The following is a 23,133-nucleotide window of genomic DNA, read 5'->3' on the forward strand; positions in this document are numbered from 1 at the left end:
TTTCCCTGCTCCAACTCCTCGCTTCAAACCGGCTTCCCACTCCGATCAGCTGGCAGAACTGTGGCGTCATTACGCACGGGCCACCAATCAGACACAGAGCGGAAAAGTTACAGCTGACGCCCACTGTGGGTCCCGGAACTGTCAGCCAATCATAACTCAGAGCACTGTGAGAACTCAGACATGTGGACCAATCACAGCACGTCCGCCCATGGGGGGCGTTTCCTCTTTAACCTATGAGCACCAGGGAAGTTCAACGTGTGAAGTGCTGGGAACTTTTTCACACCTAAAGGCCCGCGATGAAACTGAAATCAAATTATAAAAATGAAACATTCATTCGTGTGATATTTGATGACACTGAATGAGTGTCAGTTTTTGTACTGCATCTCCCTGTCCTTCCTCTGATTTGCTACAAGCTAGTCCCAAGTTATCATATAACCAAAGGGAGAACACAAAATCCTTTGAGCCTGTTGCAAGTTTCACAAGCAAACTACTAAATGTTCTATTCAGAGTACAGGTGAACACACCTGTGTTCCACTTCAGGTTGCCATTTCAGGTTTTACAGTAGAAATGGTCATATTTGATAAAACTTGTGTCCTTTCCAGTCCTAGTCAGTGCTTTTTTGTTTTCATAACTAGAGAGACATGGGCATATACTAAGGTGTGCAGTTTGTTATGTGAGGATGATATGTAAGTGGGTTGTTAGGTAAGTAGTTGTTAAGTAACACTTAATAAAAGGTTGAATTGTCTTAATGTTTAAAGCATCCATGACCAATGTATTCTCTACACACTAAAACAGTCACAATAGTTTTTCAATTTCTTAGTTTAATATAAGCAAAGAAGCATTCCTGTGGTTGAGGGTGGATTTGGAATCTTCTACTACCAAATAAGTGACTACACATCTTGTGGATGGAAAACCTTCAATTGGAGGCCTGGCCTGCTTGTTGAGGTCACAGTACTGCCACATTTGGAAGTGAAAGTGCCCATTTTTCTATACTCACTGTACACATTACACTGTTAATTGCACATTTTATTCAATTTTGTTGAAACATTGCATAGATTTAGTAAATGGCCGTAGCATGAGAGGCACATGAGAGTGCACAAATGACAAGTACTATAGGCTATATGGCATGAAGAGGTGATGGACAGCTATAGGCTATGCTGTGACTTTTTTATCATACAGGCTTAATGTATTTTCAACAAACGATATCTAAATCTAATTCAAGTACAACGCATTTTATAAACAAGATATTTTACAAAGTGCTACACATAATAGTCAAGTAAAGGTAAATCTACAAATGCTGAACCTGATTTTGACTTGGCCCAAACTTACCATGTCACAACAAAAACATTTAACCCACCTTCCTTCCCCGTCAAATATTCTAGATTGATCCATAGGTTTCGGCTTCTTGTTTATAAGCGCCATTTTGAAAATAAATAAATAAATAAATAAATAAATACATGGATAGTCCTCTAAAACCAATATCCTTAACCCCAGTCAGAATGTAGTCTTAATCAAGTGTCCATATTAGTCAATTTCTTGTGTGCAAAACAGAGGCATTGTCAAGCCATTTGTTGTTACATTTTTACCAGGGAGAAACACAGAGCGGCCTGAGCAGTGACACAGCTTTTCTCCCATGTCTCACGTTCTGTTCATGCACAATGTACCAGGGGCAGACAGGCATCACTCAGGAAACCAGCAGAGAAACAGACATTACAAACAGCGTCTAATGAATCAGTGGTGGAAAATCTGCATAGGCTGTCTCTGTGCATAGAGCTTGTGTAACATTATGAATTAAATACAGGGCTTGTTCTTCCTTTGCTCAATGAGGCAAAAATAATTATTATATATACTGGAGCATATAACGATATGCTACCATACAACATGATATGGTTGCAGACAAAATATCTTTTATAATACATAATCCTAAATTTAATTTAAATTGAATGTAATTTAAGTAATTTCACAATATTAAACAGCGCAAAACCTGGACTATCCTTGGACAATTCCAGGAGTTAACAGGGGCTAATACACTGTAACCCTAAGGTCCAAGATATAAGGTCAAGATAATATAAAATATGTTCTTTTACCGTTTTGTGTCATACTGAATCATTTTGATGATAATACATCAACTAAGTAAAAAAACTAAACTAAACTAAACTGTACTGATTCTTTCTAACACCTTTTTCCTGCCATCTATTCTTGTTTTTACAGTCTTCTTTGTCATCATCTGACTGTGAAATCTTTCTGCTTGAAGAGGATTTCTTCACACAAACTGTCATGTGAAGGTAATGTCCTTTCTGCCATAGAGTTGTGAAGTTATTGTCCACAACAAATCATTATTACAAGAAAGTTAAAGTAATAGACCCTGGGCATTATTTATATATTATATTATTTTCATATACCCACTTAACTTCATAAAAACATAAACTTCACATCAATAAGTACAATTTGAAACAGTAAAATCATATGGTGACGCAAAACGCCTTTATGAACAAGCAACAAGTGACAGAGTTGGGTAACGGTGCTGCAAAAGATATTAAACAGGTTGTCATAACATAATAGTGTGCAAAGCATTATGGGACAACAAATGCATACTGCCATTGTGTCCTTGGGCAATCCTGTTCATCCAGCCTCCGGTGTGTTCATACACTGATAAAAGTGTGTGGCTTTGGGAGTGTAAACAGGATATGAAAGGGAAATTAACCCTAGGCTGCAATCCTGCGTGCTTACTTACATATGTTAATGTCTCAAACAAGAAAGGGCAAAATGCAGGATGTAAAAGTTGGTTTAGTTTAGTATTCCGTGCTTGTTCCAATGCAGGAGGACCACCGTAGTCACTGACCAAACACTTGCTCACTTATTTACTTTGCATATATTAAATCACTTGTACAAATTGTTATGTTTGTTCGGAACAAATGCTCATTCTTGTCAATTTTTTTAAGCACATTTGGATCCTTACTCTGACTATTGGGACTCTTTGTGCGGGATGTAAGGCCTCTGCAGACTCTGAATTGGACATAAGTCATTGGGGATTTAGGGGACCCCTCTGTCACTTTAAGACGTGGCTTTGGTTTTAAAGAAACTGATTAGGAGCGCTGGCAGTCGGTGTATGGAGCAGTGAGGAGAGCCAGGCCAATGAGGAGCCCTGCTGGGTGGAGGTTACAAAAGCAGCCTGAACCCAATGACTCAGCAAAGTTGGGTGCGTGAGAGATGACACTTTGCAGCAATTTAAAGGGCCAGTGTGCTGCTGAAGGAAGCTGAAAAATGCACTTTAAAATCAGGCCAAGTGTTCACTCCCTCCCCTCTTGGGCTAATCATGAAAGAATGTAGCTCATGTTGTTTTGGAAGTGTTGTAAGTGAGTGAAGTATGTGCTGCTGTCCATTCACAACTGTTTTGTGTATAATCTTGTGTTCTCTTTTTGTATTTTGAGTATATTTAAGACTTCCCAGTAATGCGCGCAGATTCACTATTACCATGTGGTCATAACTTTTTCTGAATGACCACAGGAAAATTTGGTACATTTAGCTTCACTCAACAAGCTTGACTTTTATCGCAGTACTAAAGTTTGTGATTTGCCTATTTTATATTAACTTGACTTGTTTACACACAATATCCAAAAGAAAAAAAAAAAAAAGAAAAAAAGAAGAAAAGAGTAGAAGCACAGTATAAACTAACTGAATACACTGACTGGGGAAGGAAATCTAGCAATATACAACAGCAGTTAAGGCTGAATAAAATAGTGCTACCCATTTATGTAGACAACAGATACTCATGATAGGTCAAAAAACATACTTTAAAGCTAACGGTACTTTATATTTCTTCATTTGAGGAAATTTGTCCTGTATATCCTTCAGTGGAGCTGGGGCAACCAGGCAGGAGTAGTGAGTGACCACAGTGAAGCACCCTAGGGCCCATCTCCAGATCTTCAGCACCTGCAGTACCTGGTGGAAACCCCCTAGTACAGGTAAGTAGATATAATTATGAAACGACACACTGTATATGGATTGTGATGTTCAACTCTAAAACAATGGTAAATTTGAAGTTTAAATTTACAATTGTGGTCTAGAACATTGTGTTGTACTTGACACTCAGGCAGCAACATTTATGGAAATTGAAAGTTAAATGGTTGTTTTTAGCCAGCCAAAGACGTAAGTAACAGAAAAGCCTTCTTATTAAGTCAACAAAAAACCTGTTAACCCTGTAGTTTAGACCTTTTCAAACATGTCCTGAATCAACTCAATTATTGTATTAGTTAAGCAATTCATAATGCTCCTGGACATATTAAAAATATTCACTTTAAAGGGCCCATATTATACTGTTTTCTGATCTGAACACCCCTGGAATTATATTTTGTTTCATTCATACACAAACATGGCATATTTAGGCTGAGTTTTCAAACAGAAAACACTCTGTTCCACCTCATGATGTCATGTGGTAATACAGGAAGTGCTTCACTTTGTTTTTAAACTCCATACACCTTCACTAGGATCATTTGAATGATTTCAGCACTGGAATAGCTCATTTCTACTAAACAAAAGGTAAAAGGTAGCTGTTAACTTGAAAATGACCACTGTATGACATCGCAAAGAGGAACAGAACATTTTGAGTTTTGAAGATACAGAGAGACTAATAATGGAGGGTTAATCAAACATGTGTGAAATGAAACAAAACACAACTCTGGCTTGTTTTTGAGGAGTTAACAACATTAGAACATGGATTAAAGCTCACATGAGTCAATTTTGTGGATAGATTTCTACTTATAAACAAATACTTATATGACAAATATAATGGCAGTCACAGTGCTTGTCAGAGAAACTGCAATTCAATATTTTTCAGCATTGTTCAGTATTGCTGCAACGTAACCACTGCCTTTGCTCTTTCTCAATGTTCCACATTTGAGTTGGTTTGACCTAGAAAACGCTCATACTTTGGACTTTGAACTCTTTTAACGCACTTTATCACAACTAAAAGGATCATCTGTACTTAATATGTAAACAGGGAACTTTTTTTGAAGTACTATCCCAATTTGATTTACATTAACTTCAGCATAAATGCATTTAGTTAATCCAGAAGTAGCTAAACTATTGTGTGTAGTTGCATAAGATCTAAATTGTTATGTGGTGAGGTTTGGAAAAAATGTTAGTACTTCTTCAGGTATCTAGTTGCTGTATTATGATTATATTGTGGAGCATTGGAGTATTACATCATAGTTGGTGCCCTCTGATCTTGTGATGAACAGGCCAATGTGCACTGGTAACTTGTTCTTCCACGAGCTCTATCTTACAGCACACAGGGCCAAGGCTCACAGATATGATTAGCCTCACTGATGGAAAAGGAACATATTATTCCTAGACAGTCTGATCCAGATTCCATTCTGTCCAGACAGTTGCTTTTTTATGATTATCGGAACATCTAATGATCATAGAAGCCTAAAGCATGCTCGTCACTTTCTTCCTAAAAAGCAAAAAAGAGAAAGAAAAAAAAATCTTAGTGGCGCTGTTGAAACTAATTGCTAGCGACAGGCTGGCAGGGCTGTGGCCGCAGAGAGGGTGACATCACTGCTACAGCGAGACTTTGAGAAGGAATGTGTTAGTGACCAGTGGGAGACACTTGAGCTACTTGACAGGAGATACTTGACAGGACTCTTTCTGTCACTTTCGTCTTATCACTAAGTGTTGGGGTTTGCCTTTAAGCTAGAAGGTTCAATATTTATACTAGACACATTAAAAGACCAAAACAAAACTGTTCTCCTCCTTGGATGTCTTTCTCTGTATGTCTCTGTGTCTTGTGACCACTGTCCATGTACCTGCCTAAGGTCGATAGTTACTGGGACAGGGTCTTAAATTGGAAAAAGCTGTGAATAATGAATAAACCAATGAAGTTTGCAGCAATCATAGATAGAGCCATGTCCACCCTGTGTCAGTCAGAATGTGTGAGTTGGTTCTTGTGTGTGACAGTAGTGCAGCTAGCTAACGCCACAACTGGCACTTTTCTGGTGTGACTTGCACTCTCATGGATCAATAAGCTCTTACATAACTCTGGTTTGGATTGGAGGCCAGATTCCAGCTGACTGGAACATGTGACGAGCTTGGAGAGCATTGACCCACATTTTCCCTTCCTCTTGAGATTTGTCCCTCTCTCAGCCCTCCGTCTTTTCTCTCCATGGTCCAGCACAGGGCCGGGCCCCTCTCAAGCCCTTCACACCTACCACAGAGGTGGCGACATGGATATGTCAGGGCCACATGCCCAGACATGGACTCAGTCAGTCCCTGATAGTCTCCAATGGGAGTTAATGCATAAACATGATTACATTTTAATAAAATAACAAGTGATAAGAAAAGCCCCTAAATGTGAATTCAAAGTAGACAAAATGTATTCTAATCTCAATTAATGCTGAAATTACCATTATCTGTAGACTTTGCATCACATAGTACTAAAATCCATATCAAGGTTATCAATGAATGACATATCTGTCAAGTCAATATTGATGGTGGTCTAATACAAGTGATTGTTTCCATGAACAAAATGAGCTTGTGTAGAACCAGCATGCACTGTATTTTTGGTGCACTTAGCCATAAACAGTGCATGTTGCAGCACTTTGATGTTTCAGGCAGCATAGGTCTAAGAGAGATGGTTTCCTGCCACATTAACCCATCTTACTTTGAGTTACTGTAAAGCTGATTACTCCACTGGTGTGCCATTTAAGTCTTTGTTTCACCAAAAAACACTTCACACAACTGGTGAACAGCCTAGTCAAAGCATAAAATGGATCATCTTTATAGAAATCCCATACACCACAGTGACTTTCAGTGTAGGCACAGAGCACTAGTCATATGTTCCCTTGAGCTGTCTTATAGGGCTCAGTAGTACAGTTTGCATCTACAGTAATTAGATGATTATGGAATGAAGTCACTTAAGGAAGTAGCAGTGACTCACCAAAAGCATATTTCCTGCTTCTATAAATAGACATGCACTATAGTTTAAACTAGGGCTGTGCAATATATAGCAGTTAAATTAAAATCAGTTTGAGTTGACGCAGTTATCAAATGCACGGACTGCAGTTATTTGGATAGTAGCATGTCCTCTGCAAAGAATGAAATATCCTTTAGGTTAGACCTCTTCAAAAAGAAATTGGTGAGATTCTTGGATTAGTTTATCAGTTCCTATTTCAGTCTTCTCTTACATGTTAACACTCCTGGAGTTGTCTAATCACAGTCAGAGTACATGTGCTGCCCTAGCTTCAGCACAAGACACTAACACTCATACTATAAATGTTCGTTTTTCTAAATGTCAGTGTATGCCTGACTCATTACAAGTGGAAAAATAGAAGTGTACTTCCTCCACTCAGCACCATGTGCCCTTAATGTGATTTGCTTAACTTTGAAGATAACATTTTCTGACCATGAAAATAGCAACATTGTCATTACTCGTACAGTAGCTGTGAAAAAACACTGTAAACTGAATTGTGAGTTCATTGTTTTTTTTTCCACAAAAGGTGGTAGGGTAACACGGTAATTTATGCTCCTACTGGGTACATTATAGTGAAATGAACAGTGAAAACTAGTGGTAAGCACTAATCTGCACATTGACAGTACAATAATAGTGCTGCCATGTGGTTCAATAGTAAAGCTGCAGCACATATATGGGGCACTGTAGTGGGTTTTGAGTCTGGCACAGTTTACCAAATTTCTGCTCTCACCCATTTCCTGCTGTACAGTGTATGGCTTAGAGCAGGGGTGTCCAAACCTTTCTCATTAAAGTCCACATATAAAAACACAGACAAGGCTGAGGGCCGATTGAAGGACATAGACTGGTCACCAATACAATGAATACTTCAAATCTGCATTATTATTACAAGTTAGATTGAACCACTAGACCTTTAATCATGCTTACATCCTCAATGGGGCATGCTAAATATTTGATATGGGCTTGTTAAAGTAGATTTTCAGAAATGTACAGTAAAAAGTACTGTTTAAGGTAATATGAGTCAATTCACCTGGAAGCTTGAGGGCCAAGAAGAATTGGTCTGAGGACCACATTTGGCCCCCGGGCCACAGTATGGTCATGCCTGGTTTAGAGTAGAGTATGTAGCCCTGTGTAGCCTGTGTGTGTTTTTCTTAGTAAATAATCTATTGTTATTATTAAGTCCCTCTCTGTATTGTCTTTCCTTGATTATCATATACCATATGCTGTTGCCTTACTGCACTGGGATAGCCTCATTTATCCAGTTCTGGGAGTGCATACACGTTTATACAAGCTTTTGGCTGTGCTTGTGCTTTCTAATCTATGCCCTTTTAGTGTTAGCAACCAGAGCAGTTCATAACAGACCAGACAAACTGCCACAATGCATTAGATCTACTAGCGTTAGCTGACTCTAATTTAGTCTGAAGGTGAGGTGGTTACCCTGGTACAGCTCATACACAGAGAGAAACATGCTAACATGGAGCGTGGAAACAATCACATGCATGCTAGTAACCGTAACATTCCCTTCATTCCATTGCATGTGTTGTATTCATTGTGTTCTTCTTATTAGCACATGAGCTACATTATGTTCTGTGGAACCATTGACCACACCCTGCAGAACCCGTGCAATGTGACAGTGTAGGAATTTGCTGCCGGCTCGCCACAAATACTTGAAGCTTGACTCAAAATACTTGAAGATCACATGTTGCACAAATGACAGGGAAATATGCAGAAAGAGGCTGACTGTTGAAAAGTGTATATTTTGCATGTTGTGGAGTAATTATTTGGTATGCAGTATATGTTTTAAGGGGAAATCTTTCCATTTTATAGTTAAATAATTTTTTGCTAGAGCGACTTCAGGAGTTTACTGTGCAGTAGAAAAAGGGATTCAATGTGATTTTTATTCTGATACAGTTTCCTCATTATTGACGACCTTGAACAGAATCAGTCAACTAGAATAATAACATGTAAATTATACAAAGTAAACCATTTGTAAATACTTTTGCAATATTTTATCTTTGACAAAGCTAATGTCAGTACCGTTGTATGTAATGTGGTAAACAAAAAACAATACAAAAGTCCTGTACTGGTGCTTCAGCTACTGATCGAATGTGTCTGAACTAGCAGTTTGTTCAGTCACTGTCATGTGACAGTGGGTAGGCTAACCTTTGTAACACTTTCCTGAGTGCAGAAGGACAATGACCCCACCACTGAAAAGATACTGTTTAAAATATGCAATAAATACATCATATTAAAGGTGCACTGTGCAACTTTTCTTGCTTTGAATGCTTCACAGTTTAGTATTAAACCTATCTTTCTTTTATTCATTGAATTACAGCAATTTTTGTTGCTCAGTAATAACCCTCCAGGGATCTGACCTGTAACTTGACATGGTGGTATACAACATCTCTATGGAGACACGCAGGTTGAGGACTCCCTATCAGAAAAAGTTACATTGTGGCCCTTTAAGTGTGATAATCTGACTCAAGTACCAACACGTGTGCTGACTGAGAGCAATGACTTGGCAGAGCAATATGAACCTGCCACCTAAGCTGATATCTGCTGAACTTACACGAGCTACTAAATATAAGTGGAGTTTCCATGCCAAAATGAGAAGGAGCTGTGTCATTATGACCGTCCTCAGGAGGTAGAGGGAGAATTTCATACTGCTGCCCTCTACTGGCCATTCGTACACAAGACGATGCTAATGGAGAAAAGTTTACTGTAGCTTTAGCAGATAATGGTTATTTTCCTAGTTGATTCATTTAGTATTTAAAAAAAGGGCCCGAGAATATGGTTTCTCTTTATTTAATCAGGAAAGTCTCATTGAGATGTGGAATCTCATTTTCCTTACCCCAGAGGATTGAGTCCAGTATGTCATTTTGAATTTATTCTTTATTTACAAAGAGTATTTACAAAAGTCGTATTATTATTATTATTATTATTATTATTATTATTATTATTATTATTATTATTATTATTATTATTATTATTTGAACTGATAAAAAATACCCTCCATTCATCATAAGAATGTCAATACTTTATTATAATAATGATACAAAACTAAAAATGGATCATATGAGTTTCTTTCTTCTCTTTAGCCACACGATGGCGCCCTTGGTCTGAATTATAATAAGCTTCAGTGAAACGTTAGATGCTACAGAAAAGGTCATATGGAACAGTTTCAGGTTATCTGGACAGATCATGAAAATGTTTATTTATAAATATTTTAGTAAGGATCACAGGTCAGAGCTACCAGTTTAGAGGCAGAAAGTACAATGATAAAATAATCCCTGAAGCATGTTTGCTTTTGTTATTTTGGTGATAGTATAATATTTGCTGGATTTTGTGGATCCTTGTATCAACAAGTAATAAACAGAACACAAACATCATGCTGTGTCCTTGTCATCCAATGCTGCACCCACAGCGTTTGAAGCCTTGTGCAATTTAGTGTGACGTTCACTTAATTAAATATCAATCAGATAAATTAGATCTGGACCGGAGCCAGTGAGGGAGTGGATAGGTCAGGATTGAATAAGCAAAATGGGAAAGGGCAGTTCTACTCTAACAACCTAATTGGCCCATATGGAGTGTAGCATTTATTACAAGAATCATTATCCATAACGGTTGGGCATAAATTATATTAATGCCAGCAGAGATGCACAAACAATAGGGTTGTAGTTTTTAGAACAGCTGAATTCTTTATTTATTCATTATGAGTTTTCTCTTTGTAGAACAGGCTACATTTAACTGAAACATATCCAAGTATGGACCTTTTGCAGGATCTTAACAGTGGATATTTTGTATAAAGGCTCTCATAAAAACCATACAGAAGTCATGTGTCTGCTTGAGCCACCCTTTCACCTAATCCATGCTGTTTTGGATGCTGGGGGGAAGAGATATACAGAAATGTCTGTGTAATCCCTCAGTTGTCCAGGTATGATCCATAAATGAAAAATTCAATTCTGTCAACTAGACAAAAAGTTTTTGGACTGAACTTGTTTTGCTCCTCACCCAAGCTGCTGCTTCTTCAGTTCTGGTCAGATTACTGGTGGACACTGCCTTATATCTGTCTGAAGGGAGGAGCTATCCATCCATCCATCCATTTTCTTCCGCTTATCCGCCACTTCACACTCGGCTGCAAACCGCCCCAGTGCCTGCTGCAGGTCCTGGCTCGAAGAAGCCATCAGGACAACATCGTCTGCAAACAGCAGAGATGAAATCCTGTGGTTCCCAAACCAGACCCCCTCTGGCCCCTGGCTGCACCTAGAAATTCTGTCCATAAATATAATGAACAGAACCGGTGACAAAGGGCAGCCCTGGCGGAGTCCAACATGCACCGGGAACAGGTCTGACTTACTGCCGGCAATGCGAACACAGCTCCTGCTCCGGTCATACAGGGACCGGACAGCCCTTAGCAAAGAGCCCCGGACCCCATACTCCCAGAGCACCCCCCAAAGGACACCACGAGGGACATGTTCGAATGCCTTCTCCAGGTCCACAAAACACATGTGGACTGGTTGGGCATACTCCCATGAGCCCTCGAGGACCCGATGGAGAGTATAGAGCTGGTCCAGTGTTCCACGACCAGGGCGAAAACCACACTGCTCCTCCTGAATCCGAGGTTCGACTATCGGTCGGATTCTCCTCTCCAGCACCCTGGAATAGACCTTACCGGGAAGGCTGAGGAGTGTGATTCCCCTGTAATTGGAACACACCCTCCTGTCCCCCTTCTTATACAGAGGGACCACCACCCCGGTCTGCCATTCCACAGGTACTGTCCCCGACCGCCACGCGATGTTGCAGAGACGTGTCAGCCAAGACAGCCGCACAACATCCAGAGACTTGAGGTACTCAGGACGGATCTCGTCCACCCCCGGAGCCTTGCCACCGAGGAGCTTGCCAACCACCTCAGTGACTTCAGCCAGGGTGATGGACGAGTCCGCCTCTGGGTCCCCAGTTTCTGCTTCCTCCTCGGAAGACGTGACAGTGGGATTGAGGAGATCCTCAAAGTATTCCTTCCACCACCCGACAACATCCCCAGTCGAGGTCAGCAGCTCTCCACCCGCACTGTAAACAGCAGCAGACCCTCACAATGCGCTTGGGCCTGCCAGGTCTGTCCGGCTTCCTCCTCCACCAGCGGATCCAACTCACCGCCAGGTGGTGATCAGTTAACAGCTCAGCCCCTCTCTTCACCCGAGTGTCCAAGACATGTGTCTTGGGAGGAGCTAACTACACTTAAACTAACACACCTGTTTCTATTTGTTATCCAGGTCAAATGAGCTACACTGTGTGAGCTGTTATATTTTACATGATCACTCAGGCCCCTAATGGATGCTCTCAAATCTATTAGCATACTGGACTTCACTATTGTTTTTCTTGTATTGATTTAGGTCGGAGGATGGCGTTGGTCAAAGATGGATTGTCTTTCCTAACAAAAATTGCCTCTTTGACGCCCCTCTCAAACCATTTTTCTTTTTTTTACTAAGATCTGTACCTCACTGTCTTCAAAGGAGTGGTTAGTGTCTTGGGCTGCTTAGTTTCTCCAATACAACATTCACTACTGAATGGAGTAGACCACATTGCTTTGTTTGTGACTTGGGATTTTGTCCTTTGAGTGAACCAGTTTCTGTCTTAAAGTGTTTGTAGGTTTGACATTTACAGACACTATACAGATATGCTCTACCTGGTCCACTGTCCTGTGTTGCAGTGATAGTTTTGTCATTCATCTACTGGCTGTTACCTGGAATTTAACTAAAAAAATCTACAAAAAAACAAACAAAACAAACAACAAAAAAAGCAAAAAACATATGCCTTGTTGTATATCCCCTTAAGGGCTACACCAATAACATCCTCTACCATTTCTGGCAGAGGATATGTCGTTGCTTTGCCTGGAATGGCTCAGAGTGTGACATTAAATTTATCTATGTAATATTTATTCAGTTATGTATGTGTGGTAATTACTTGAAAAAAAAATCCATTCTTACTTGGGTTTCCTCTCTACATTCGTCCAATAACTTGGCCTTGTCGCATCACCTGTTTGTTACGATGGAGATGGAAGAGTTTAATGTAATACTGTGGAACTTTCCAGGCGAAGCAATAACATCTCTGGTAAACCTTCCATCAGAAAAATCACATAGTGCACCCTTAACATCTGCCGGTAGTGAATATGAATGAATTAGGCGCAATCAGAATCAAAGGATGTGGTCATTGTACTCGCTTATACTGTGCTGTGGCATCTTGTCTAAACGTGTCTGGGACTTGAGGATTGTGTGTGATTTGAGTGTTGGCACAGTGGCTGCAGGCTCACACCCGGGCCGTGGCTCTGAGTGCACTGTGTGATCCAGCTGTCGGAGTGGATAAGGCTCAGAGAGGGGCCAACGATGGGCGGAGGATGAGAGCCACGGGCAACATGCTATAAAAAGGAACTGTCTAATATGTCTAATTACGATCCAATAGACCTTATGATTATGTTATGGTCAAATCTGAATAACTGAAAAGACCATGAATGACTAAATATTAAAAATGATTTCCCTTTATTTACAATCTTTAGTAAGCCAAACCTAATAGTTTACAATTAATACAAACTAATTAATACAACAAAACAAAAGTTAATGTTAAAAGAGAACAAAAGCTAAAAAACAACCTAGCCTTAGCCTAGCCATAACCTTTTTTTTATTTTACAAGAATGGGCATAAACAATGCCAGAAAACACATTATATTGGTATCTTAAAATATTAACAAAAGAGTAAATTGAACATATTAGAGCATATTAGTTGAACAGTGCTTAATAAACAGAGAAATTGTGTCATCTATGCACCTCCAAAAGCTGAGACAGAAAATAAATATACATGACATTACATTACAGACTGCAGTACATGTTGACACACAATTTAACAGTAACTTTTTAATGAGTTTATAAATGGACTGGATCTTTTTATTTTGCATCAGAAATTGTTAATTCATCCAATAACATCCATATTAAATCAAATCAAAACTGTTGCACTTTATTGGCTGTTGCATGAAAATATAATCTATAATTGTGTTGTTACTGTCTTCACAATAATATAATTTACAGGACCATAATTTGTGCATAGAAAACTAATCTCTTAATGCATATTGAACACAGCCCATTAAGTAGTGCTGACCTGAAAAATGCAAGCCAAATAACAGCAAAACAAAACAAGTTCATTACATTCATTACGTTAATTACATTTGCTTGGATTCAGTCTTCGTCATCGTGTATAGGACCTCTGCCAATTGTAAATAGCATGAATATTATGAGAACAGGCTGGCACCCGCTTACACGTGCTAATACTACGATTGCGGAACGCCCTACCTCTGCCGACCCCACCTAACCCCCTCCGCCTTGCAGCTAGCTGTTTAGATCTCTCCTCTACGGCAAAGAAGTCTGTGCTAGCTCTGAAGAATTCTAGCATAGTTTTGTGACTCCAGTTGATCTCTTGCTTGTCAGCTCCACAGTTATTCGGGGTCACATCCCTGCATGTAGTGGGAGATATGGTAGAGAAGGCGCAATGGCCACCACGATCGGTCAAAAGCAGGAAAAAATGCGGATTTGTCTCGAAGAGTTCCAACGGGATGGTAGACTTAGTGTCACCTCGAATCGGGTCGTCCTTCGCGCATATGCTCAATACTGGGATAGCAACCTCGTCAACATCTCTTAAAGGTTCATTGTGTTCCCAGTATGCGTCCCATGAAAGGCTGCTTCCTGTAGGTGGTGCTATTGTTGAGTTGTGACAAAATAGAGCCTCCTCTATACCCCTTAAGGTGGACTTCGAAAACAAATGTTCAGTCTGGATGATCTGGCCCAGTGCACTCCGGTACCTGCATGCACAACAAGCAACCCATCAAAACAAAGACTTAAAACCAGCCAATCTGTTCACCGTTGATTTGATACACTCCATGTGGATCACGATGTCTCTAGGAAATCAATAACTGGAGAGGGGGGAGAGGGGGCATCATCTGTTGCTACAGTAACTTGATTATTTCCTTAATTGTTTGTGCTTGTCCAATAAAGTAGACACTCATATGCTTCAATGCTTTGATATATTTAGAGATCTTTCAACGTGATGAGGAGCTTGATTATGTTTGCTAAAGCCATTTGAGGTTGTTTACAAAAATACAAATGATAAAACATTGCATATCTATTTTAGCCCACTGAGATCAGTAATAATTTCCCGAACATGAAAAAAATTAAAGATATATGACATGTCTAGCTCAATCTGTTCTATGTTCTTCATTTTTGACCAATAATTTCCACTTTTTTAATCAACTGTAGGGCATGTCTTTGGCTCGTGTGTTTCTCTATGAATAAATTTGGCTTGATTATGTGTCATTTTAGGTTTACCTGCAGAGGCTAAACTTCTGGTACAGCGTTATGCCCCATTGCAGCGGCCACCACAGCCCTTTGTCAAACCAGTTCTGGCAGCGGAACACCGGAGACAGGCACACGGCCGCGGTCACGTAGCTGGACGAACCGCACTCTCCCAGATAGGACAGCAGAAGCCCCGCCCCCGTGCTCTCGCTCACTGCATACAGTCGTCCCGCTGGCTGCCGGTAACGAATGTAGCGCACTGCCTCCCGGAGGTCAGAGGGGTCACCGAACTGCTGGAGTTTGACTGAGGTCAGAGGGGTCCCATTATGGCCACGGCGATTGAAAACGACTGGGAGATAGCCATGGAACAAGGCTGTTTCACATAACTGTAATGAAAAAAAAAAATAAAGCAGGGAACGATATAAAAAGTCCGTAATTTTGCGATTTTTAGATGTAATTAATTTCATAGAGAACTTTTTATGGAACCAATAGTACAGAGTTAGTGTGATCTCACATTCGTCCAGAAGCGGTCCATTTAAGAAACACATGATATACTATCCTAGCAGCAAATATTATCAAAACACATGATGTACTACCCTAACAGCAAATATTATGAGAACAGTATAGTAATATATTTATTTTCATTAAAGAAATGCAATGCACATAATACATAAACCATGTTCAGGATCTTCAGTGCTCCAAAAGGCTACTTCATAGGTCTCCATAACACCATCCACACATTACTGAACAATGAGTTCTTTTAGCACTAAAGGCAGCCACTTTCCATGACAGTCCTGTTGGCAGAGGTGATACCAGTGGAAAGTTCTTGGTAATACCTTTAATTATACAGAAAAGGAATGAATATTATATGGAGTACAAAGAAGACACATTCCTGTGTGGGTGGCATCATCATACCTCCAGCATGGTCAAGTGATCAGGACTGACACAGCCAACTCAGATCCACTGATAGTGAAGGTTATTTTATATTATGCATATATTTCCCCTTTTTATCATTGCCATTTTGTATTTAGGTTTCACATTTTTAGATAGCGATGGAAAGAAAGCATTCCTTGTACTTGTGTAGAGTATAAAGTTAAAGTTTACATTTTACATCATAGCAGACATCAGACAGGTTTATTATACTTTCACTCTTTTGTTTATATGGGCTTCAGGCTGTTTATTTGGTCTTTGTAATGTGTGACTGTAGTAGAACTTTTCATTTACATTCATTTTCATTGCAGTTTACCTCCTGAGAGTAATTGCAGTACTGTGGTATTCACAGAAATATTAGAAATGCATTTAATGTAGAACTAAAATTTGTAGTCGTCTTTACACTGAACTATATACTTTATTTATAATATTTTATACATACATACATACTTTTATACATACTTATGTTATACTTTATTTATTTATAATATTGTAGTTTGTTGAAATAACCTAAACCTTGGTGGCTGTATTGTCATTTATCCTTGCAATGTACCATGTGGACAGCATATGCACCACAAGTACTGCCCTGTACTGAGAGTGAAGTGAGTCAGTCACTCACTCACCTTCATTACACATTATATCAGTAAAAAGAAACACTAGGATATAATTGCTTCTGTGTGAGTTGAGTCGGTCTGGTTGCGGTAGTTTTATCCTTCAAAATTAGATCTTTGACTGATTACTGCGGCAAGCCCCGTGTAATACAACACGGCTGCAACACTGAAATGCAGACTACAGTGGCATTTCATAATGTTAGCCTGAATGACTTGAAGATACTTTATAGTGTATGCAATGTGCACATATAACTGGCTAAGCTTTCAGTGTGAATGCAGAGGAATATTTACTTTGAACGTAGTATACAGTAAATGGCTTATCATGCAACAAAAGAAGTAAATGGATTTTGTAGCATGACCGACAGGCAGTTATGGTTTCCTGTCTCCTCAAAGTGCAATTAAGATCGTATCAAAAAAACATGTTAACCCTCTGACAGCATTGTCCGTCATTTGCTTAAGTGATGGAAAGAAAATTGAAAAGTGATAGGAAGAGCCTGGCGCCTGCAGACCCATGTGATACTAAGGGGGTAAACACTTTTTTATACAATACATGCTTGTAAAAAAAAAAGTATTTTGTACCGGTTAGGAAAATGTGTTTAATTGCAATCCATTTCCTTTCAAAAATACTACACTCATTCTTATCCTCCAACTGTGTAAACTATAGATGGTGGAGCACACACCCAGTGATAAATGTTTAGCTCAATATTGAATTAGATTAACAGCCTGTGAAATGATTTGGCTATGGCTCCCTGTACAGACCACAGAAGTATAATCCACTGCAGGAAAAGGCACAATGTGATGGGAACTTATCCACTTGAAGCATGAGTACACAAAGGTGGTAAATAAAAAGCTTCTTAGCTGTGTCAACAATAATGAACAAGAGATTTCAGATAAGCAAAACCTCAAAACTCAACCACTTTATAAAAATGGTGCAGTGACTTTTGTATGTATATAGCACTTGCCAACTTTATGCTTTAATCTAGGCCCCTTGGGTGACTCATAGTGTTATAAATTCAGAAAGTGTGTGTTAGGATTTAAAATGGGAGAAAGAAACAGCTAGAATAGTGGAAAAAGTGTAGCAAATGACACATTGAGCCCATGCGTCTGTGAGTCTTTGCCACTCACTTGTTGTCTATTTTTATCAAACTTGTGACTTATTCATCAAATCGGTTTCAATTACATTAAAAAAATGCTGGTGCTGTCCAACAGTTTTTATCAGCTCAGTGACAAATTCCACAAGCTCAGAGCCTAGACTTTGGGTTTTATTTTCAGGAAGGTCGTTCCAAATTATTGTCCAGAGCAAATGGAGAAGAAAACTGTTGAAAGACCAGGATGGATGTTGAACGAGTATAAAAATTAAAATTGGAAGCCATTTTTAGTGCTACTAAAATTAAATGGTCTAAATATTGTACTTTTGTAGATTTAAAATGATTGGCATACGTTTAAGTTTTTGAATACATATTGGATGCTGTGTTTTTATTTAATCTTAAATGTGCGATGAAGGAACAGACATAACCAACCCAGCAACCAAAAGCTATGCTAAATATTTGAGTGAAAGCCAGAGGTGTACAGCGTGTGTACACACTGTACACCTCTGGTGTAGTGTGTACAGTAAAACTGGGTCACATAATGGTGGTAAATTGAGGTCATAAATTGCCTGCATGGGCCAGTGTGAGCCTGACAGGTGATCTCCACATGAAGCATGGTGGCTCCTGTATGCACCTTTACAGAAACTATTTGACAAAACAGTAATCACCACTCTCTGACCACAAATGCTGGTCCCTCCATGTGTTTTATCACCTGCCACGGGGTTACTGTGAGCCTGACCTTGGAGGAGAAATGATAATTATTATGTCAACTGCACAATAATAATGAATTAGTGTTAACTGTTAACTGTGCAATATATTTTACAATGGCAAAACAAAGAGGTTTTCAGGTTTCATTTCATATTTTGTATATTGTGAATGAATTAACTTTGTACAGTATTAGACATACATCAAACTAACTAAAAATTAATGACAAGCATGTACCACTATATAAACCTCATCACATTTATAGACTAGAGCTGAATATATGTTAGTATGGAAAAGGTGAAACAAAATTTGTAATGGGCTATCTCATTTATACATTCATGAGATTCTGAAATGTGCTGCGTACCAAAAGCTAAACTGCACTGACAGCGTCCACTGCTAGTTCTCCTGAATTGCTTTCCTCTGCTCTGCCCTATCCACACACAAAGTAGAGCTTGCTTCATCCTTATCTTCCCGCGTAGCACCAAAGGCCTGGATGTTCTGCTCATGTGGGTCTCAGTGGAGATAAGAGCTTTCCTAATTGGTGGATGTATCCCCAATAGTATTTCTGTCTTTAGACTTCTCAAGTGGAACCTCACTGCCAGAGGAGAAATAGGTCCTTCATGGGAAATTGAAAACTGCTCAACTGAATGACAGCACTGACACGATCATATTGCTGCATGTTTGCAACAACGAACAGTCATTTTAATAGGACTCTTCAGTGCAGCAGCCGCGTTTGAAAGGTCATACAAAATAAAAACCAATGCCAAATCAATATTGATGTCACTGCCTACTAGGAGATATATAATTTGTTTTGAAAATCCAATAAAAAGTCAATATAAAATAAACAGAAATGAAAATAACTTTAATTTGCAGCCTCGCACCTGTTTAGTAATCAGTCATGAATAAAAACTGGTGTAGCACCAATAGTTTGAGTGGTTAGTGTGCTCCTCCACCAACTCAAAGTTCCGTCAGTTGTTGTGTCCTCAAGCAAAACACTTCACCCACCTTGCCTAAGCATGGATGTGGCGTGTGATAGTTATTGGTGGAGCTGATGGTGCAGATTGGTGCTCTGCAAGACATAATTATTAAGAACTAACTATGCAAGATACGGTTTGACTCATGGGCTTATGTTTAAAATTCAAAAGACCAAAACGAAGGCTGCGTACTTCTGCTTTTATATTGTGCAAGCTGGTTTTCCCTTTTTGTGAGCTGTTTGCTGACAGTGAGCAGATCAAAATTTAATTCAAGCAGCACACTATGATTCCCTGTACTTTTCCCTCCAGTTGGGCGCAGAACAGATGAAAGTGCATGAAGTGCAAGTACAAATAGGCTATACATTTTTAATCAGAGACCTTTTTCACATGGAGCCTGTAATGTTGGTTCGGTTAATGGGCACTGGATAGCAACACCTTACATATTTGTTGGACTAAATAACGTCTGACATCTGACAAATGCACTGCCAAAAGACTGGCAATTTAGTGTTTTGTAAGTGGGTCATGTGAGGCTATGTATTGTACAATAGATTAAGCTGTATGTTTTTGTTCACCTACAGCATATTAAAATAGTTTTTCTTGCATATTTTTCTCTGTATGTGCCACAAACTTAACACATTTCTTATACAATCCAAACTCACTGTAAAGACTATAGGTATACTGATATTTATAACAAAAACAAACTTCCCAGAGTATTCTTGTTGCTGTTGCCCGGTGGATATTTACAGTCAGGCGGTTCACTCACCTTTTGCACATTTCTCGTGATCCTCCCGAACGAATTGGGCACAATGAGCAGCACTGGACTGGAGGAGTGGCTGGATGTTCTGCGTCTTCTCTGGTGTGATGGCACAGCCCAGTCCAGTGCCACCAATCCCTCGTCGCTCAGCTGCAGGTTATCCCGCACGAACTGGACCGCGCTGTAGTACGGCCAGCACGCCTCGTACGCGCTCTGGAGCACGGCGCTCGCCCTCCACGGCCAGCCCACACACGGAGAATAGTCACTAAAACTTCTGCAGTGTTTCAGCAGGTAGTTGGCCAAAGCTGACGGTTTGCAAATGAACGCCACGGAGTCTGTTGTAACGTCATGTTTGTCGTGCGTAAAGCTATGGTTTTTGGCATCCGAGTTCCTATCCTCTGTGTGTGAAAGCCCCTCTAACAGCGCATCCGTTTGTCCCTCGGTGTAAAAATACGCGGAACCTGGCCAGATGAAGACCACCAGGATCACAATTAACACCACTACGAGGCATTCCAGCATTTGCGCTAAATGACAAGAAACTTAGCTAACTTAACCGTGCGTAACAGCCTCCCCAGTTAACCTCACATCCCAATCACTTCAAAAAACACTTAATGAATATCAGCTTCAGAGCGCACGTGTCTTTATAAACTCCTGCATTCCCTTCGCTCCTTCCTCATCCCAAATCTTCAGTTTGAAAGATGCTGTGTCTTTCCTCTCAATCAATCTAAACTAACTGCGCTCCAACGACGCACCTCTTCGCTCCTAGCTTTGTGATTACTAGAAGAGACCCGCGCGCGCACACACACACCGCTGCTTCTGCTGGCAACGCCTCCTGTATCCAACCCCAGTCTAAAACAGGTAGTGAGGCGCGCACGGATCCGCGTATCCGATATCAGAACGCGCACTATAGGTCCCTTTAGTGAATTACTAATGAAAGAATTCCTCTTGTTTCTGGAGCTTGGGAGAGGAGATAACTGCTATTTGTGCTCATGGCAGGAGTTGAACTATGAATGAACCAAATGTTGACATTGTTTTTGGATCTGCTTTTGGGGACGTGGGGTGAAAGTTGGCAAATGGCTCATAAAAACAGTTTGCACACAAGCTTTTTTTATAGGCTGAATTAAGGCCTCTGAACATAAGATGAGGTTTTCATGTTGTCCTTTGAAACGGTCTATAATTGTAGGAGAATGTTTTGTAATATTTTTGATATATAAGGAAAGAATGAAATGAACTTCTGTGCCTTCAAAACTTTACTTCATATAAAAGGCAAAAGGAGATTATATAAATTAAAATGTATGGTAAAATCATGGTTACAAAAATAGCAGCTTCTTCAGATAAATCAGTGTGTTATCAGTTGTGTAATACATATGGATACATTGGATACATCTTCACATGTGCCCACCAAACTGAGGATGTTATCGTTTTCTATCCAGGCAATACACAAATACTGAATATGGTTTGGAAAGTAACTTCTTTGGAAAGGCAGTGCACAGAAAACTTGTGTCCTTGCTGCCTGGCCTATTATTTTTACTGACAATGAAACTAAAAGTGTACAACAAACTGGTGGAGACAGGAAAGTTATCGAGTGGAAAAAGAATCAGATGCAAACTTTTGAAAATGTTTTGAAGTTCATGAAACAGACTGTTCAATGTTTACAACTTAGTAACATTAACTTAGGGAAACATTAACTCAACTGAGATTCTAATGGATGATTTCCAAAGCAATTGAGATAATTGGTTGTACTGTAGTATGGCTATAAAAGGCTACATGTTATCCTGTGAAAAGGCCAAAACAAATCTTAAGTCAAAAATACTATTCCCTGATGCAAATTGAAAAGGTCATTGCTTATATCGGTGACGAGGCTACAGATAAGAGCAGGGCTGGAGATAAGGCGAAGGTTGCAGGGATTCGGGATATCGCTGAACACATCGTTCATTGACCCAAGATGGCTCTCAAAGCATACCACAGGGTTTGAGTACACAAGCAGGTCAGTCATCATATGATTTTGAAATAATTATTTTTTTCTTGGATTTAACTAGCTATTTTGGGTTTAATTCAAAATGAGTTCTGCAGACATATTTGTAGCACAGCACATCTATTTACACATCGACTGCAGTCCTAAAATGTACAAAAATGATGATAATAAGCCATCAACTCCTGTCATATCCCACTTTTACAAGTCACTATAAGATCTCGTCAAATACTACAGTTTTCATCATGAAGGATGTTTGGCATTTTTGACTTTCCTGCTAGTTCATGTCAGTCCAGGAGCTGAAGACATTACACACACATTAGTTGTTATCTTATGAGCTCACACTGTTCGCTTTTATGAGTGTCTATTGTATAGCAGTCCCCAGAGCAATCACAATGATATCAGGTATCTAAAAAGCTCTGCAGAGTGGCCATCTGATGCTGCATGTAACATTTTCCACAGCGTGAATGGGAACATGCACCCATAAAACACATCGCATTAGGGTGTATACCGATAGTGCACATTTCCTCTGTTTGTACCACACTATACCTTCGAGCGTGGAAGTTAGTGCCCATCATTTTGACCAATCAAGAAAAAAATTGGCTTTACTGGATGCATTCCCAAGGTTACATATATACACCGGCTGGGAATCGACTACTTGTCTGCTAGGCTGCTCATAGGTAGCCACTTATGAGTATGTTTCTGCCAGAAGTAGCATTGAGTGGTATTGAGTACGTGTTTGCTGTTACTATGGTTTTCTATCAATTTCCTTAAAATCAAACATTACCAGCCAGATCTCT

The 23,133-nt window shown here is 39.6% G+C and overlaps 1 protein-coding gene across 1 annotated transcript; it reads right to left on the reverse strand.

Annotated features, from left to right (window-relative positions):
* Positions 1-13,484: 13,484 nt before the first annotated feature.
* abhd15a (abhydrolase domain containing 15a) lies at positions 13,485-21,314 on the reverse strand. Its single transcript, XM_033977666.2, has 3 exons — positions 20,371-21,314; positions 15,333-15,685; positions 13,485-14,809 (listed from the first exon to the last, which is right to left on the reverse strand). The coding sequence occupies exons 1-3, from the start codon at positions 20,878-20,880 to the stop codon at positions 14,200-14,202; spliced, it is 1,473 nt and encodes a 490-aa protein (XP_033833557.1). The 5' UTR covers positions 20,881-21,314; the 3' UTR covers positions 13,485-14,199.
* Positions 21,315-23,133: the final 1,819 nt, after the last annotated feature.

The sequence above is a fragment of the Periophthalmus magnuspinnatus genome, chromosome 13 (assembly GCF_009829125.3).
Source record: "Periophthalmus magnuspinnatus isolate fPerMag1 chromosome 13, fPerMag1.2.pri, whole genome shotgun sequence".
Taxonomy (NCBI): domain Eukaryota; kingdom Metazoa; phylum Chordata; class Actinopteri; order Gobiiformes; family Gobiidae; genus Periophthalmus; species Periophthalmus magnuspinnatus.

Coding starts and splice junctions, on each gene's coding strand:
- abhd15a (XM_033977666.2), bottom strand. CDS start 20,880: ATGCTGGAATGCCTCGTAGTGGTGTTAATTGTGATCCTGGTGGTCTTC. Junction 15,686..20,370: donor TCACGAGAAATGTGCAAAAG/GTGAGTGAACCG, acceptor TTTTCATTACAG/TTATGTGAAACAGCCTTGTT. Junction 14,810..15,332: donor CAGAAGTTTAGCCTCTGCAG/GTAAACCTAAAA, acceptor TTGTGCATGCAG/GTACCGGAGTGCACTGGGCC.